At 40.3% G+C, this 16,320-nt stretch overlaps 1 protein-coding gene across 2 annotated transcripts in view; it reads left to right on the top strand.

Moving 5' to 3' along the window:
* aff1 (AF4/FMR2 family, member 1) overlaps positions 1–16,320 on the top strand; it is a 26,488-nt gene continuing 10,168 nt past the window's right edge. The window contains exons 1-18 of one of the 2 annotated variants that reach the window (XM_015051359.1): positions 1–256; positions 5,526–5,646; positions 7,756–8,568; positions 9,286–9,327; positions 9,979–10,062; positions 10,237–10,270; positions 10,625–10,682; positions 11,416–11,545; positions 11,647–12,534; positions 12,632–12,714; positions 12,803–13,013; positions 13,089–13,183; positions 13,935–13,998; positions 14,119–14,255; positions 14,457–14,528; positions 14,686–14,779; positions 14,855–14,895; positions 14,991–15,202. In XM_015051359.1, coding sequence (XP_014906845.1) covers positions 240–256; positions 5,526–5,646; positions 7,756–8,568; positions 9,286–9,327; positions 9,979–10,062; positions 10,237–10,270; positions 10,625–10,682; positions 11,416–11,545; positions 11,647–12,534; positions 12,632–12,714; positions 12,803–13,013; positions 13,089–13,183; positions 13,935–13,998; positions 14,119–14,255; positions 14,457–14,528; positions 14,686–14,779; positions 14,855–14,895; positions 14,991–15,202 — 3,196 coding nt within the window. In that variant the 5' untranslated portion in view covers positions 1–239. Of the gene's footprint in view, positions 257–5,525; positions 5,647–7,755; positions 8,569–9,285; positions 9,328–9,978; positions 10,063–10,236; positions 10,271–10,624; positions 10,683–11,415; positions 11,546–11,646; positions 12,535–12,631; positions 12,715–12,802; positions 13,014–13,082; positions 13,184–13,934; positions 13,999–14,118; positions 14,256–14,456; positions 14,529–14,685; positions 14,780–14,854; positions 14,896–14,990; positions 15,203–16,320 lie in introns of both variants that reach the window. The other variant, XM_015051358.1, reaches the window with a different exon arrangement.

Genomic DNA, 16,320 nt, shown 5'->3' with positions numbered 1-16,320 from the left:
AACCTGAGCCTGGTCCCCGAGTGGCTGCGAAGGGTAGAACAGTCCAGTAGGCAGACGGGCTGGACTGAACCCAAAACACGCGCAGAAAGCTGACAACTGCAAAACAACTTTGCAGCCGAAATAATTAAATCAAGTTTACCGGTAAACAATGTGACCAAGCGTGAAGACCACCTCGGTGAGGACCTTCAGGAAAAACGCATGACAGCGAACTTTGTTCGCTGCGAGAGGCGCACTGCACCATGGCATCCCAGCCGAGGTAGGCAGAACCTTCCGCGGCTAACCGCTAGCAGCTATCCCCGCTTAGCCGATGGGTAAACCCAGTTGATGTTACTCTGCTGGTGGCGGCCAGCCTGTCCCGTGGCAGCGCGTCGGATCTCCTGGAATTAGATTACAGTTTTCTAGTGATACTTTATGCGAGTACAACAGGGGGGAAATGGAAGTGGGTTTGGTAATTGAACATTGTGCTGTCAAACTAACTTGAAGACGTGCGAGGTTTCAGGTCGACAGGCAAGCAGAGAGAGGTGGAATCAGCTGGAAACGACAGGCTGGTGTGACTTTTACCAGCTGCGAGCCAGAGCTGGGGGGGTTAATGCATGTTATTTAAATGGACATCAACCTCAGATGACAAGGTCAATATCATTACCTGGACCATGGTTTTTTTTTTTTTTTTTAGCGTCGTGTTTGATAAATCTGGCTTTAGTTGGATTGTCCCTTTAACTATGTCCCCATTACTGCCATCTAGCAGTGTTTTGCTTCCTAACATTAGCTGCAAAGAATGGCGTTTGACAACAAGTTACTCATCATAAAGAGCCGTAGCGATAAGTAGTTTCCTATTTGTTCAAAAACGCAGACATTTTCTAAACAAAGCCCAACGAAATGCAACTAAGAGTGACACACATTTTAGAAAAAATAAAAACATTCCTATCAGTTTGGTTTGTTTACACATTTCTAATTTACAACGAATGTCACGTTATTACACTTGGCAAGAAAACGTGTCACCGTTAATGTCCAAATGTAAAGCAGCCCATTATTTACTGTCCAATTCAGTCAAAAATGTAAGACGGTACAGTCAGGTATAGGGTTCCATACGCACAGTCTAGAAAAAGCAGAGGATTTGAATCCAGTCTTTTCAAAGTCTGAATAAGTATGAAAGAGGGTATTACAAAGTATTCCAGACATTACTTCCAGTCCCAATTTTATTTATTCATTCATTCCTTGGTTGAGTCCTATCTTGTGTTTTTCCACACCCTTTTGTTCCTACTTTATGTTGCTCCTGCCTTATGGTATTCCTTCCTTTCTTGAGCCCTTCCTTTTTACCCTTTTTTCTTGCATTTCCTTTAAGTCCTTGCGTCCTTTCCTTCTTTGTGTCCTTCTTTACTTCCTCTGTTGTCAGTCTTTCTTCTATTCTTCCTTTTTTCATATTCTTTCCTTCATATGTGATTCCTCCCTTAATTAATTTATGCCCATCCCTACTGTAGGGGCATTAGCAATCATTATCACAAAACTGATGTTTTTAAAATGTGTATAGGATGCAATTTCAGCGCTGGTGGAAGTGTTGGGGATTTACAAAGACGTTCCCAGAAAACCTAACCTAAAGATTGGCTTTACTAAAGAAGTATAATCCTTAGTGATGCATCATTTGAATATAATAAATAATATACAATTTTTTTTCCTTATTGAAAGGTTACGTGGTTAAAAAATATACTTTTTTTTTTTACTGAAAAACTTCTACTTTTTCAGTCTGAAAAACTAAGTCCTTTTTGTGCCTTGAATTTGATGGAAAATTAGGTCAAGATTAGTGGCATGTTCTGATACAACAACTTTAGATTTATTAAATTTTAAGTTGGACTCAAAACTAGGGGAACTGTCACTGAACCTGCAACACACAATTTCTCTCATGATAAACGTTTGCTGTTCAGTTGTTGAGAAAAAGCAAAGTTAATGTTAATATTTACACAAAAACAATTGAATACATCAAAATGCTCTCTTTGTTTTTCTTTAATTTGTTGCCTTGTTCAGACTATCATCACAAATATACCTTTAGTTTGTCCCTGCGTCGCATACTACAAGCAAACAGATTAGTCAGAAAGTATGTTTTGAGTCATTCCTGTTGTAAAACACAGTGATGACTCAGTGCTGGGAGTCATTGCAGCTGGTGGTGGAATGCTGTAAAAGAAAGGAATATATCCCTGTAGGCTTATTAGTGTTTTTTTGGCGAAGACCAAAGAAACCTGTTCCTGGCAAATTGTTTCAGCTTTGTATATAATCAACTTCGACTGTGTTGTTTCCAAAGCAACAAACAAAATCTGATCTTATTGCAACATCAATAGGAGTGTGATGCAAATGGCTCAACAACATGCCTCCTCAGCTTATATGTATATTTTTTAGAAGATTTCCAGGCAAGTCGATCTTTGGGGAGACCCCTCTTGGCAGATCCAGAACATAAAAGGGAAATCTTTCCCTGCCTGGGAACACATTGGGATTTCCCTGAATGAGCTTGTAGAGAGATTTCTGGATTTGCTCCTGTACTTCTTAAATTTCCAATGCAAATTCAGATCTGCATAAGACGTTGCAAAGCTGGATGAAAGTTTGCTTGCCCACATAAGATGGTGTAAAAGAGGAGAGACTGGTTTTGTGTTGATGAGTCGCTTTCTTTCTAGACTCTTCACGAGTTTAGACAAGGTGTTCACTGTTGTAGGTTCATTAAGTACAGTCTGGGTTGCATTCGCAAAGCATTAGTCAATAAGCCACAACATTAAGACAAGCAGCCCGGTGTCGAGTAGTTTCACTGTTCTATTGTTCATTCGGACACGGGGTTTTGTAGACCTCTGAAAGTCTGCTGCAGAATTTGGCACCAGACTGTTAGTAGCAGCAGTTTTCTCCTCAACATCGCACAAAGTCAAGTTAGGGCCACATTATCGTGTTGAAGCTGCCACCTGACATTTCTGGGAATATTGATGTTGGAATGGCTGCACATTTTGAAGAACAATAGCCGTTTTCCCAGTGGAATATTTCCTGAACACCCCAGTGCAACCTTTGCTTTCCAGAGAACCCTTGACTCTCCGGTGACCCCCGTTTCTGGTCCGCTGTGCTTTCCGCTGTTTTTCTTCCTTGACTGAAACTCAAGTTTTACCCAAATCAGACAGGAAATGACCATCAAGAGCTTCTGGAACTAAAAAGCTACAACCTAGCCCTGTAGATATCAGTACATCCATTATCTATACCTGCTTAACCTTGCTAGGTTGTAGGTTCATCGATCACTGGTCGAGACTTAGGGTACAGCCTTTATAGGTCACCAGTCCATGACATGAAATCAGCCCTTGTCAACGTTATTCAGCTTTTCATCCTTTGCTTTGCCTAACTTTACTTAATTGTTCTAGTAGGCTTTGATGTAATTTGAGGTTTCAAGTTGGGCCATTATACAAGCTTTTCGTCTTTTTTTTTTTCTGATAAATTGTACCACCAGTTATTGGTCTGCCAGCAGATGTAAAAAGCTGCTTAAAATGTAAAGATTAAAGCCGTGGTTCCTATCCGTCCTTTTACAGGACCCAGTTGAGTTCTCAATGTTTATGGATTTCTTTTTATGTTGCCTCAAATTCTTCTGTTGTCAGTGGTCTCAGAGTTTGTTTGTTTTTTCTTTTCTGCTTTGTATTTACAGTTTTGAGGGGTTTTTTTTTTAAATCTTCTTGTAACCTCCAGGATTAACTTGCAAGAATTTGTATCTGTATTAAACTTGAAACACTAGAACTTCTGTATTGTTGGAGTTTTCCCACTGGTTATTATGCGCACAAGTTTTTATTTTGCTCTTTCTGATACCTAGATGGGGGGGAGGGATACACAGAGCAATAATTAATCTCCAGCTTTATAGTCCGTATAGTGTAAAATCCATGTCTATATTTACTTAGTCTTAGAAAATGTAAACTTGTTAGGAAGATTTGCCAAGATGACTTTTTTTCTCACTGCAAATAACTTAGCAGCACTGTTTAGCACTCTCTGACTAGAGTATATCAAATTGCAGGTGTTTGGTGAAAAAGCTTTACATTTTGCAAAACTCACACACTATATATCAAGCAGATATGGTGGAGAAATTATGGATTGGCCAAAGAATTTGACACCTTGCATACTTGACATTTGTTACCCATCATCTATCCTGGAATAAAAACATTGGTCAACCATGAAGTAGCATAAGCTTGTCTAATTTCTGTCCTGCAACAGTACATCCATCTTAAGTGCATTAGCAAGACTGCAACAGACTAGTTGGACTAGAAAAGAGTCCATGTGTTGCAATTCTCCCGGTCAAAGTCCACACCACGACCAGATTAAAATACTTTGCCTGGACCTAAACAAAGCTGCGGGGAATCTAGTTCCTTCAGTGAAGTGAGACAACCATATGAAAGACAACACAAACAGATTGATATGTCCTGTTGTTTCTCTGGACATAGACTTGTTTCCTGCTTTAATGTCAAGCAAGCCGATCAATCTAATAGCCCTTAAAAGTGAACCTTTATGCTGTGTCAACACTTTTTTTTTTATTACAGACAGTTTAATCACTCACATAATCTTTTATTTTGATCTTTGTATTTAGTCAGTTGAAAAGTAGATTGGGACTTCAACCGTTAAATCTAGATCTGAAATGCTCAACTTCTGTGAAAATGTAAATGCAACAAACATGTAACAATCGCACCTTGACGGAAAACAGCCTAAAAGATCAAATGAACTGATTTGGCCCTGCCATAACTTGTCTTTTATGCATGTATTGTACGTAATATTGTGTGATTCTATGAAACGCTTGTTGTGTTGTTCACCCATGGGTGTTTAGCCTGTTACTTGGCCGTGCCAGTTTGTGCTTTCCTTGGAGTTTAGCAAGTCTATCTGCTGCATTAATGAGGAGGTGCTCATCTGTTTGGCTTGGTCCCAAATCTTTGCTGCTCCTCTCATTGCCATGGCAGCATCCTGCTGGGATTGTTGTCGGTGAGAATGATTAGCACAGTGTTTTGGGAAGAAAAATGTGAAAACTGAAGCTGCAGTGTTCCTGTTCATATTTTTAAAACGTGCCCATAGACATTTCTGCATTTTTATGTTTTTTCATTATTTATTACAGTTACTGGACTCTTAAAAGTTCAAATAAATCTACTTTGTAGACTTGGCAGATGTGATGTGTAGTGAATACCCCTTGCACCTGTGAGTCAGTTCACACTTATCTGTAGATTTATTCTCATCTGACGCTGCTGCTTTCCCCTTGGGTTTAAGAAGTCAGTCATACGCTTTCAGTATTTATTTTCTGTTTTTACAGAAATTTTATGATGGCGTATCATTGCTTTGCCTTGCAGTGGAATTTAATTGTAACCATTTGTTTTGTTTTAGAAAATTAAAAAAAATCAAAATAACTCTGTTTTTGTATAGTTAAAAAATAGTGGACACTATCGCTGTACCACGGTCAGATTTCCATATCGTTTGTCCCAAGGCGATGGTCGTGTGAACGGGCTGTTAATTTAGCTCATTTGTATTTCTTTGTAATTTTCCAGCGCACACAATGAAGAGAGGAACCTTCTTCGCCGCCGAGCATGGGAACAAAGAGTCCAAGAAACCAGCCAAACCAAAGAACTTGACGCTGAAAACGCGCCACTCTTTGCAGAACCGTACAAGGTAAGAGCTGCCTTTAGAGAGGGAACAGAATGCTTAAAGGACAACAGTGGCTGTCACTCGACCATCTGGTAGATCAGTCCAGGCGGTCTGGATCTGTGTACATGTAAACAGAAGTGCAGCCCCTTGTAGGGCTCTTGACTCATGGTTTCTATGAATAGCTATTTGCTCATCTTAGCTTTGCTCAAAAAGGTTGCAAAAGTTCAGGACAAAAACTTGGGTAGAGTCTGCCGTCCTCCTCTGAGCCTGCTGATGGCCTATATAACCTCTGCAGCTAAAATAGCCCAGTCTCTGTGGGGCAAACCAAGGGGCCTTAAGGTCAGTGAAACACTAGCTGGTTCTCTAAAGCAGTAGTCCCCAACCCCCGGTCTGTGGACCTGCACCGGTCCGTGGACCAATTGGTACCGGGCCGCACAAGAAATAATTAAATATTTCCGTTTTATATATTATTTGAGTCTGGAGGATCTTTTATTTTGAAAATCCTTTAACCGGATTCTCTGTTACTTGCGCGCCAACACTGAGCCCACATGCAGCAAAATGAGTGAGAAACGGATCAGATCTCTTTGGAAAGTTTCTTTGCAAAGGGGAAAAGGCCCAGAGAAGAGACAGGAGAATGGATTAATCCCGGACCAGTAGGTGAGTCCCACATTTCAAGCCCACTCTGCGTAACATGTAGCAACCGGCTGCTAATGAGGCAATGAAGCTTCAAACTGCTTTGCCACGTAGAGACCAAGCAGGCTGTGGATATAAGCAACACTTCGGGTGTCATTGTCTCATCACTCCCAGATGGGACCGTCTCATTGCAGAGAAACAAGCTCAGGGCTCCCGTTAGTCATTATCGTGAGTTAAAATGTTCAGGAAAGTAAAATGCTCGTTTTTGTGGCACATCTGTTTCTTATTTTGAAGGGATATGTAAACGTTACCATAGCGACCAGAGTCAGAGAGCGTTTTGGCAGTGGCCGAGTAGATGAGTAGAGCTTATGAGTCTTAAGTCTGGTTTAGACGGCAAGATTNAAGAATTGTTGGCCGATTCTCCAAACCTCTGTGACCACAGAGCTGATAAAAGTACAACAGGTTCGATCAGTTCGTGTTCAGCCACAAGGCACGAACCGATTCCAGTCACGAACATCCCGATTCCAGATGATAATCCAGTAAAACCCCCAACATAGCATACGGGAATTTAGAATAACCAAACACGGATGACGATGTAGAAGCAATAGTGACAGTTTGTGGAGTCATTTTAAGAGATAAAAGACGTAACAAAAATAAAAGGCAGTGGATAAAAGACAGCGGGAGCAGCCGCTCTATTTGCTGCACTATGATTTGGAAGCGACTATGTTTTTTCATAGTTAACATTTTTAACTGAATAAACATAAACATATATAACGACCTTTACATATAATAATAAACATTTCCACATATCATCTCCGATATCCACCGGACTCACAGTTGATATGTCAGCTGTTTGGGATTCCCCTCTGTTCTTATGTCACCGCGCTTCTGATTGGCTACCTGTCACATTCAACAGGTTGTATTCTCATTCCCAGTCAGGGTAAACCCCACAGGCTGCGATAAAAAGGCCAAGACAACCCAAATTAGGAATATTCCGGATTTAGCGGGAACACCAACATGCAGAAGCCTTATCTGACGGTTCACCCATCCCCCCGGGCCGCAGCAAAATTTTCAAGTCTTGACCGGTCCGCGATAATAAAAAGGTCGGGGACCACTGCTGTAGAGGATCCATTCTGTGAGAACACAATCATAATGGAGCAAGACTCTGCTGCACTCATTAATCGTTTAGTTTTGAATGCAGCTGATGGAGTCTATCGTTTTATTCACTCAATAAAGATTTCAATAGCAAATGGTAAGACCAAGTTTTGCATTTTAGTAATACTGACAAATTCAAGTATTAAATAGAAGAAAATGCTCTTTATGTTACTAAATTAGTTGACTATTATTTCAGTAATTGATTCAACACGACTAAACGAATGAATAATTTCAGTCCTATTGTGGAGTTTTAATTTTTTCGCAGAACTGCGGTGTGGTGGTGTCTGTATTTTGTTCAGAAAAGTAGAAATATTCTTTTTTTTTTTTTTTTTTTTTTCCCCACAGAAAAAAACGGGGGGGGCTCCTGGTCGAATCCAGAGGATGCTGGGCAGTTACGAAGATGTGAATAATCCCGTGCCGCCTTCGCTGGAGGTTTTACCCATTCCTTCCTACGTTTCCTTATCGCAGTCGGATCAGAGCCAGCCAGTTGCAGAGCAATCAAACAAAACTCTTTCCCGCAGCCAGGACCTTCACATGTCTACTACCCAACAAAGCCAGAAAGGGACATCTAATTGTGTTTACTCCTCATCTCCAAACTACCGTGGACATTCATCTAGATTTCCAGCTACGTCTTCGACCCACAGTCAGTCGAGTCGCTTAGGACATCATATAAAGGAGAGTGAAGTCTTCCCAGATCTCAGAGGGGCAGTAGGCCTTCCCCAGGAAGTGTCTGCCCCCTCTCCAGATGCTAAGCCTCTTCCGGTCCTACATTCCTGTGACCACAATGCTAACACGGACACCAGGGACACGTTCAAAAGGGATCAGCTTCAAGGGTCTCCAGATCTTTCCTCAGGGTTGACTGGCAGTGTGTCTGTTTTCACATTGAACAGCAGGCTTTCGCCTATAAATCCACCTCCACCCCAGGCCAAGACCAACGCACTGCCCTCCCAGACCTTCCCTTCTCTGCTGTCGTCCAAGCAGGCCGGGATGGTCATGACCCAGAAGCCAACGGCCTACGTGCGACCCATGGATGGTCAGGACCAGGTGGTCCAGAAGTCACCTGAGCTGAAGCCATCGCCGGAGCATTATGCGCCGCTACCAGAGCTGATCAACAAAACGGACATTGCCAAAACAATGAAAGTGCCTCAGTTCTTTGAGGTGAGATTTTGCGTCTGTAATTGAATATAAATGTACCTAAAATCATTGCAATAGTGGTTAAAAACTGTATTTACAACAATTTGAAATTTGGCATTCAAATGAAGTTAGACGGGAACTATCAGCAGATTGTGATGTACAAAATGAAAATTCCTTCTGCTGCTTTATGCTTTTTCTTTCATGAGTGGATATGCTTTTCTTTTCACTTCTTCTCCTGTAGCATTTCACAAGGTTGGACCATTGAGCGAGAGGAATGCTTGACCATTCCTCTCTGGCTCTGTCTCCCTTGGTCAATATTTTATGGTATTTATTGCGAGTATAGAAGTGGTGATTAAAAGAAATGTTTGTAGGATGCATCCCTGCATACAGTCAGAACCTTATATAGAACAAATGCTGCTCTACAAAACTGAAGCTATTGTCAAGATGCCGCTTAAGAATCCAACCGTGCCTCTAAATCGAACATAGTACCTTAATAGTATTTCAGCCAAATCATTCAAATTTCTATGTTTATTGAGTCTAATGGAACCTACTATGGAAGAAAATATTCAAACTAAAGCAATAAACTTAATTATTATATCACTATTATTTGCAATATGCTCATGGACATATTGATAAATCACTTGTTTATTGTCCTAATTGTGAATTTAGAAATGGTGTCATTTTCACTTACACTTATTAGTTTTTTTGTTTGCTTCAATATCTTTTTTCCTGATTTTAAAGGCTCCATCTGATGAAGTTCTGTGTGTGGAAGATATCTTAAGGGTACGTGCAGCCACTTGTGTCCATGTTTAAGCAAATAATAGATGAGCTCTAAATTTTTCTTAGATTTTCTGAATGTACTTGGAAAAAATTGAAGTTGAAATGCAAAAATTGTTTTCGCCGCATTTGGCCTTGATCTACTTCTGCTTTTTTGTTGGGGGTTTTTTTTTTTCCCTTTTGTGCTTTATACCAGATTAGGAATTGGTATTTGTGGAAATTTTAGTTGTTTTTTTTAAATGGTGTCAAGAAGAGAAACAAAAGTCTGGGTCAGCTTTCAGGTTGTGTGTGGTTTCTTCACACCATCATTAAAATTTGGGCCTTTATTTGTAGTAGCCACTAAACTGAATTGCAATGTAGGAAGTGCAGCTGGAGAACGATTTGCCCAAACTTACAAAATCATGTTTTAAAAACAGCCTTTTGTATTTTCTCAGGCTTGACTTTAAACATTATTCGAGGATCTTTAAATGTGAACTCAAAATAAAAACCGATAAGATTTTGAGATCTTTTGTATTCCAGTCTTACTTTAATAACATTTTCTCCAGTTCTAGTTTACTTTATAGAACAGATGAACTTGTTCAAAACAGATGGTTGTGAATCAATCACGTTTGTTTTTTTTTCTAAATGAATGAATGTCGACATGTTTGTGTTTGACAGGAAATGACTCGCCCATGGCCCCCTCTGCTGACAGCAATACACACTCCAACCTATGAACCATCCAAGTCTCCAGTCCCAGCCAAGGTCAAAAATCAAAGCTTAACCATTCAATTTTTTCCATGTTTTGGAAAAAAAATGCTCATATGTTTTCTAGCATTCCAAGCTTTTTCCTCTTATTATGTTCTAACTACACGGTTTATCCCAAAACAAATCTGCAGATGAGTAATACAATTCATATTTATTTTTCCATCCTTGCAGGAAGCAGAACAAGTTTCATCATGTCCAGAACAAAGTGAGTAATGTTTGGCTTGTCTTTAGCAATCGGCACAGCTAAATGAATCCATTATATCTGGAGTTGTTGTTTTGGATGGCAGGCCTTTATATGGGTATGGTGAAGTTTAAAATATTAGATGTATTTAAACACAGATTAAAATACATTGGAATATAATTTCAGATCAACATGTTGACTAAAAAGATAAAAGAGCTTTTAGTAAAACTTCAGTTTAATAATTTATATATCCATCTATAGCGCCACTAAGAAGAATTGCTTTCTGTTATTACCAATCTCTCACATTGTTGCTGATCAGTTACTATTTTAGTTTATCAAAATCTCACGATCAAACTAACCGTCCCCGTTTCTTTTCAGAAAGCCTTGAATTCTCCAGTAAAGATTCATCTCATTTTAACCGGCTGAACTCCTCAAAGTGAGTACCGAAATCCTTCAGAATGACAGCTTCCTCATTTCATAAATATAATATGAAATTTAGCACAACCATATTTTTGTTTATAATCAAAGATACACATGCGTGCACACACACACACACACACATATATATATATGAGAATTTACCTCAAAACATTCTTAAATCTGTGTCATGGAAGGAAATTCAACTCCCTCAGATTTTGGCAATTTAGCATTTTTGGATGGCAATAACAGAGCTATTAGCTGTTATATGCCTGAGAACTTGGTTTATTCTTTAATACACATCTTATGTTAACTTTGCCCTACAGAACTTTAAAGAAAGTGACCCATGCTATACATTTTATGGAGTGTATCAATACCTCCTTTTTACCATTCTTGACTTGTGATCATAAGCCGTACAAATTTCTTTCAAGGGCCAGAAACGGGCCCCGAACCACACTTTGCACACCCCTACATTAGTAACATCTCCAGGCTTTCCCCAAGTTAGTTGAAGGCATGGTAATGTTGATATGTGTAAACTTCTGATTGAAAAATTAATAAATATTCTGGCATTTAACAGATTTTGGTTGTCCTTGTTGGCCTAAATTAGGACCAATTTAGTCTGAATTCATAACCAATATTGAAGCGAAAATGTTTTATTGATTGAATAAAAACATCTGGTTTCAGTTGCATGTATTGATGATTACTAATGGCTACGTTTTAATACCAATCTGCGTGCATTTGTGTTTTTTCAGTTCCTTAGAAGCCACACATTCCAGTGATGCAGAGATGAGGAGCTCCAGTGACAGCAGCTTGGAGTCAGACAGCGACATTTCCATTAAAGAGCCTCCAAAACCCACAGAGAGCAAACTAATTGAAATAGAGGTCTTGGATCATTTTACTGTTTTAATTATCACCAAATAAATTACTCACATACTTATGTTTTCTTATTATTATTTTAAATATTTTTTATGTTCTTTTTATAGCCTGATGCTCCGACAGCAAGCGATCGGGACTGGGAGCTGGGAGAGCGGGTTGGCTCCCATCTGCAGACCTTCAGTACTGGTCGTCAGACCCCCAAGCAGACCAGTGCAGATGCCAGTGAGGAATCAAAGGCCTTTTCTCAGCAAAGAGCGCTCACAGACAACATGGCTGCTACTCAGCAGAGCAGCGAAAGCATTCAGGATGCTTCTTTCTGCCAGAACAATAGCAAAACAAGCTGTTCTGATGGAGGGAGGCACAGCAGCAGCAGCAGCAGCAGTTCAAAGAGACTCTCAAAGCCCTCAGCGGCAGGGGGCCCGAATCGCACTGAGGCAGCGCTCGGTGTTAAGTCTGAGGAACTCGCAACCCCAAAAATGGAGCAACATTTCACAGACAATCCCAAAGTAAAATCGAAAACAACGGAACACAAAAAGGACACTAAAAGAGATGCTAAAAGATCTAAATACGCCAAACATAAGAAGGCTGGATCGGAAGTCGCTCCTGGGTTGCACAGTCGCTGTCCAACCTGTGGCGTTCAGTATCCTAAATCCTGCTGCTGCTCAGCTCAGAGCCCCGCCCAGCCTGCTGCTCCGGTCAGAGTCAGCTGTCCCAAAACCAATACAGAGACCGAGGTGCCTCACAAATCAACCCACAAGCACTCGCATAAGGCCTCTGAGGCAGCAAAGGGTTGGTGGGACCAACACCAGCCTCCTAAATCCCTGCTGGTGAGGATTGATATCGGTCTGCTCTCAAGAGTCCCCCTGAAATCCAGTAATAATAAAGGGATTTCCAGCAATGCAAAGAGACCAGCGCTGGCCATAGAGAAGGATGAAGCAAGCAGAGAGTCCTCTAAAGCACACAGACCTGGAAAAAGCAATAAAAAGTCTCAAAATGTGAGGAATTTGTGCGGCACGGAAGAGATTGTGCTCATTCTTATCAGAAAATGTTATTTTACTGTGATTTTTATTTTCCTTTTTTTTTTTTTTTCAGGTTGAGACTAAAAGTCCTCCCAAGAAGAAACTTAAGTTGGAAAACAAGAATACCTCATTAAGTCGTGCTTCTGTGAGAGTAGAGTACGTCCAGTGAAGCCAAAAGTTAAAATTTGAATTTAACATACTAAGACATCGCTGCTCTAACTCTTGTGATCTATATTTCACACAGGAGTTCCAACAAACCAGACAAGGAGCAAAAGAAGGCTAAGAAAACATCTCAGGACCTGGCAACATCCAAAGACGCCACTAAAGCTCCAAAGGTACAGAATCCCTGTTCGGCAATGGTACTAAAGACCAGTAAGGAGAATGCCAAGGGTAAGGACTCCAACAAGCACAAGACAATTAAAGGAAAACACCCGCAACCCTCACTTCATAAGAAGGTAATTGTTCAAACACTACCATAAGTGGTAAGATATGAATTAAAGTTTTCAACCTAATGCGTCTCCTTGTGTCAGGCCAAGACCCCAAAGAGCGGCCTTGATGTGCCATCAACTTTAAAGCCCCAAAGAGGAGCTGTGAGCAACAGATCCTTGCTGCATTTCGACAAGAGGTACAATTCCAAGTTTTCCTTGCACTCAGTTTGGAAATAGTTTTTATAGTCATTTTATATAGTGTTTCCTAAATGTTGTAATTTTACAGCCACACATGTCCGTGCATTCTAGTGGGACGTTACGCTGCCATATGCTTGTCCCCGTTTTCTTTTTTTTTTTTTTTAAACAAATTCTTAAAGTGTGATCTGCACTTGCATTCAGTCTCCTTTACCCTGATTACCCAAAAATAAATTCAAAAGTCATTCATCCTTTGTGTAATTAAGTCCAGCTGTTCTGTTCTGGCCTCAGAGGTTTGTTGGAGAACACTAGAAAAGCAGAGTTGGGTTATAAACGATATAAAATACACTAGAAGTTTTTGGTGGTAATGTAGAAAATGTCAAAGGGGTGTACATTATCTTTTTGCAAGAGACTGTGTTTATTGTTTTTTTTATGTTTCCTACACGATGTCAGATGTTTTGGTGGACTTGATTGGTTTTTAAAATTCATATAGATTCACCACACATGGTGTCTCAAGGCGCTTCGTAAAAACAGTAAATTGAATCCGATCACACAGATTCAAAGTCAAGTACACATTGATCCTAGTTATCAAGCTCAGTTAATTATTCAAAGTAGCTTAAAAAGTTTCTAAGGAAATCCAGCAGATCGCATTGAGTCATTAACTTGCAGCGTTCACTCCTACTGGATGAGCACGTAGCATCAGTAGAGTCACTCACATCGAGTTGTAGAGTAAAATAATTCTTTGTTTCACAGGCAGTATCCAGTGAACCATTACATAAAAGAGGCAAAAAAACTGAAGCACAAGGCAGACGCTGAGGTAAGTTGGTCTTATTCTTTTTTTTTTTTCTTTTTTTTTTTAAATGCACCACACTCCATACAGCATGTCGCTGCTTTTTTTTTTTTTTTTTTACTCTCGTATTCTGTTACGTCTGTGCAGCAGGACAAGCTTAGTAAAGCTTTCACCTACTTGGAGGCAGCCATGTTCTTTGTTGAGAGTGGCATTGCCATGGAGAAAGATCCACAGATTTCAGGGTCTTCCTATACGATGCTTGCAGAGACGGTGGAGCTGCTCAAGTAAGACTTCATGTTTCTTTGACACTGCTTCAGGGGCTTAATGCACACTGATGCTTTCAGAAAAGTTTGGGGGCCGATTCTCTAATGCTTTTCACACACTAGGCACTGAAATCTTCTTGCAGATGTGAGGCAAGCTTCCAGTAACGGTGTGATTTAAAAAATTGTCCTGATTCGTGCTGTGTTTATCTCTCATTCTCACAGATTTGTTCTGAAACTTAAAAACCCAGTGGACTCATCAGCTTCACCCCCAGAAAACGACTTTTTAGCTTTATGGTAAGTTGAAGCTCCTTCTCTTAATTTAGCGTTATGGGAGGTGGTTAAACTGTATTGCAAAGGACATAAGAGCTGCAGAAATGCCATGTCTTCACCTCATGATTTTCTCATTGTTTTCTGACACATTTTTTGAGTAATTTTTGTATCTTTCCTGCAGTTTAAAGTGCCAGTCTCTTCTTCACATGGCCATGTTTCGCCACAAACAAAAAGCTGCAACAAAGTTTTCAAAGACTCTTACGGATCACTTTCAAGTAAGTTATACATGCTTTATTATCATCTCTGCTTGTTTTGTAGTTGTATTGTAAAATATTCGGTTTATCTTTCAGAACTTCGCTCAGGTGTCACGCAAACAGCCCTCGTCAGCAAAGTCAGTCATTCCCCCCCACCCACAAATAAAAATAAAAACATATTTAATGTTTGCAACCCTACATCGGGCTAAGCTTTTTATATTTCATCTTTTAGGCTAGCAGAAAATCCATCCCCCGGCGTGCCGTCTCCAGCCAGCACCAGCTCAGGTACCGGTTCGAACCACAGTGGCTCTGCAGACGGCAGCACTGTGTTGATTCCTCAAGACATAGAACAAGTGGCCTTTTCCTACGTCAACATCACCACATTATTTCTGAGTGCTCATGACATCTGGGAGCAGGCAGAGGAACTGGCATTAAAAGGCAGCGGTAAGAAAGAAAAATCCCTCCAGCTAGTTGGTTAGCTAGCTAACATCTGGAAATCCAAAAATGAGCTTCTCTGGGTCTTTATTTCTGCTGTGCTTTAGCCTTAGGTGATGTGTGGTGTGACGGCAAGGTGGTTTTCACCTTCTGAATTGTTTTTAATGTACATTTTTTTTTCTTAAAACACATTTTTATTTAGACAGAGTAACTGTATTAGCAATAAGATTATCTCAGATGGAAAAACATGTTTATGTTGATTTTAAGTCCATACTGTAAAGATGTTAAACATTTAAAACTCAGATCCCAAAAACTGTACAGTGAATACACACCAATATAAGGTTTGTGGTGCATGACCGTGGGATGTTTGCATAAAATATCCCACGCATCACATTTTGTAATTGGAGCTCAATAGGAAGTTGACTCGGTGACAGTGACTCATTGTTCCACAGTGTTAACATGTCTCGGGTCAAATATAGCATTTAAACCATAAACCTTATATANGGAATTTGGAATAACCAAACACGGATGACTATGCAGAAGCAATAGTGACAGTTTGTGGAGTCATTTTAAGAGATAAAAGACGTAACAAAAATAAAAGGCAGTGGATAAAAGACAGCGGGAGCAGCCGCTCTATTTGCTGCACTATGATTTGGAGGTGAGTTATGTTTCTTCATAGTTAACATTTTTAACTGAATAAACATACACATATATAATAACGACCTTTACATAAAATAATAAACATTTCCACATATCATCTCCGATATGTCAGCTGTTTGGGATTCCCCTCTGTTCTGACGTCACCGCGCTTTCTGATTGGCTACCTGTCACATTCAGCAGGTTGTATTCTCGTTCCCAGTCAGGGTAAACCCCACAGGCTGCGATAAAAGGGCCAAGACAACCCAAATTGGGTATATTCAGGATTTAGCGGAACACCAACATGCAGAAGCCTTAGCTGACTGTTCACCCCCCTGCCCCCCCACACACACACACACACACACCCCGGGCCGCAGCAAAATTTCCAAGTCTTGACCGGTCCGCGGTAATAAAAAGTTTGGGGCCCACTGAAGTAGACAACGCATTGATATGGTTTGATGCATCGTGTAACTGGAGAGTGAAACTGTGAA

The sequence above is a fragment of the Poecilia latipinna genome, unplaced genomic scaffold (assembly GCF_001443285.1).
Source record: "Poecilia latipinna isolate Pla-1442-1.1 unplaced genomic scaffold, P_latipinna-1.0 Scaffold1041, whole genome shotgun sequence".
Lineage (NCBI taxonomy): Eukaryota > Metazoa > Chordata > Actinopteri > Cyprinodontiformes > Poeciliidae > Poecilia > Poecilia latipinna.
The sequence above is the reverse complement of the archived record's forward strand: the minus strand, read 5'-3'. Positions and strand labels throughout refer to the sequence as shown.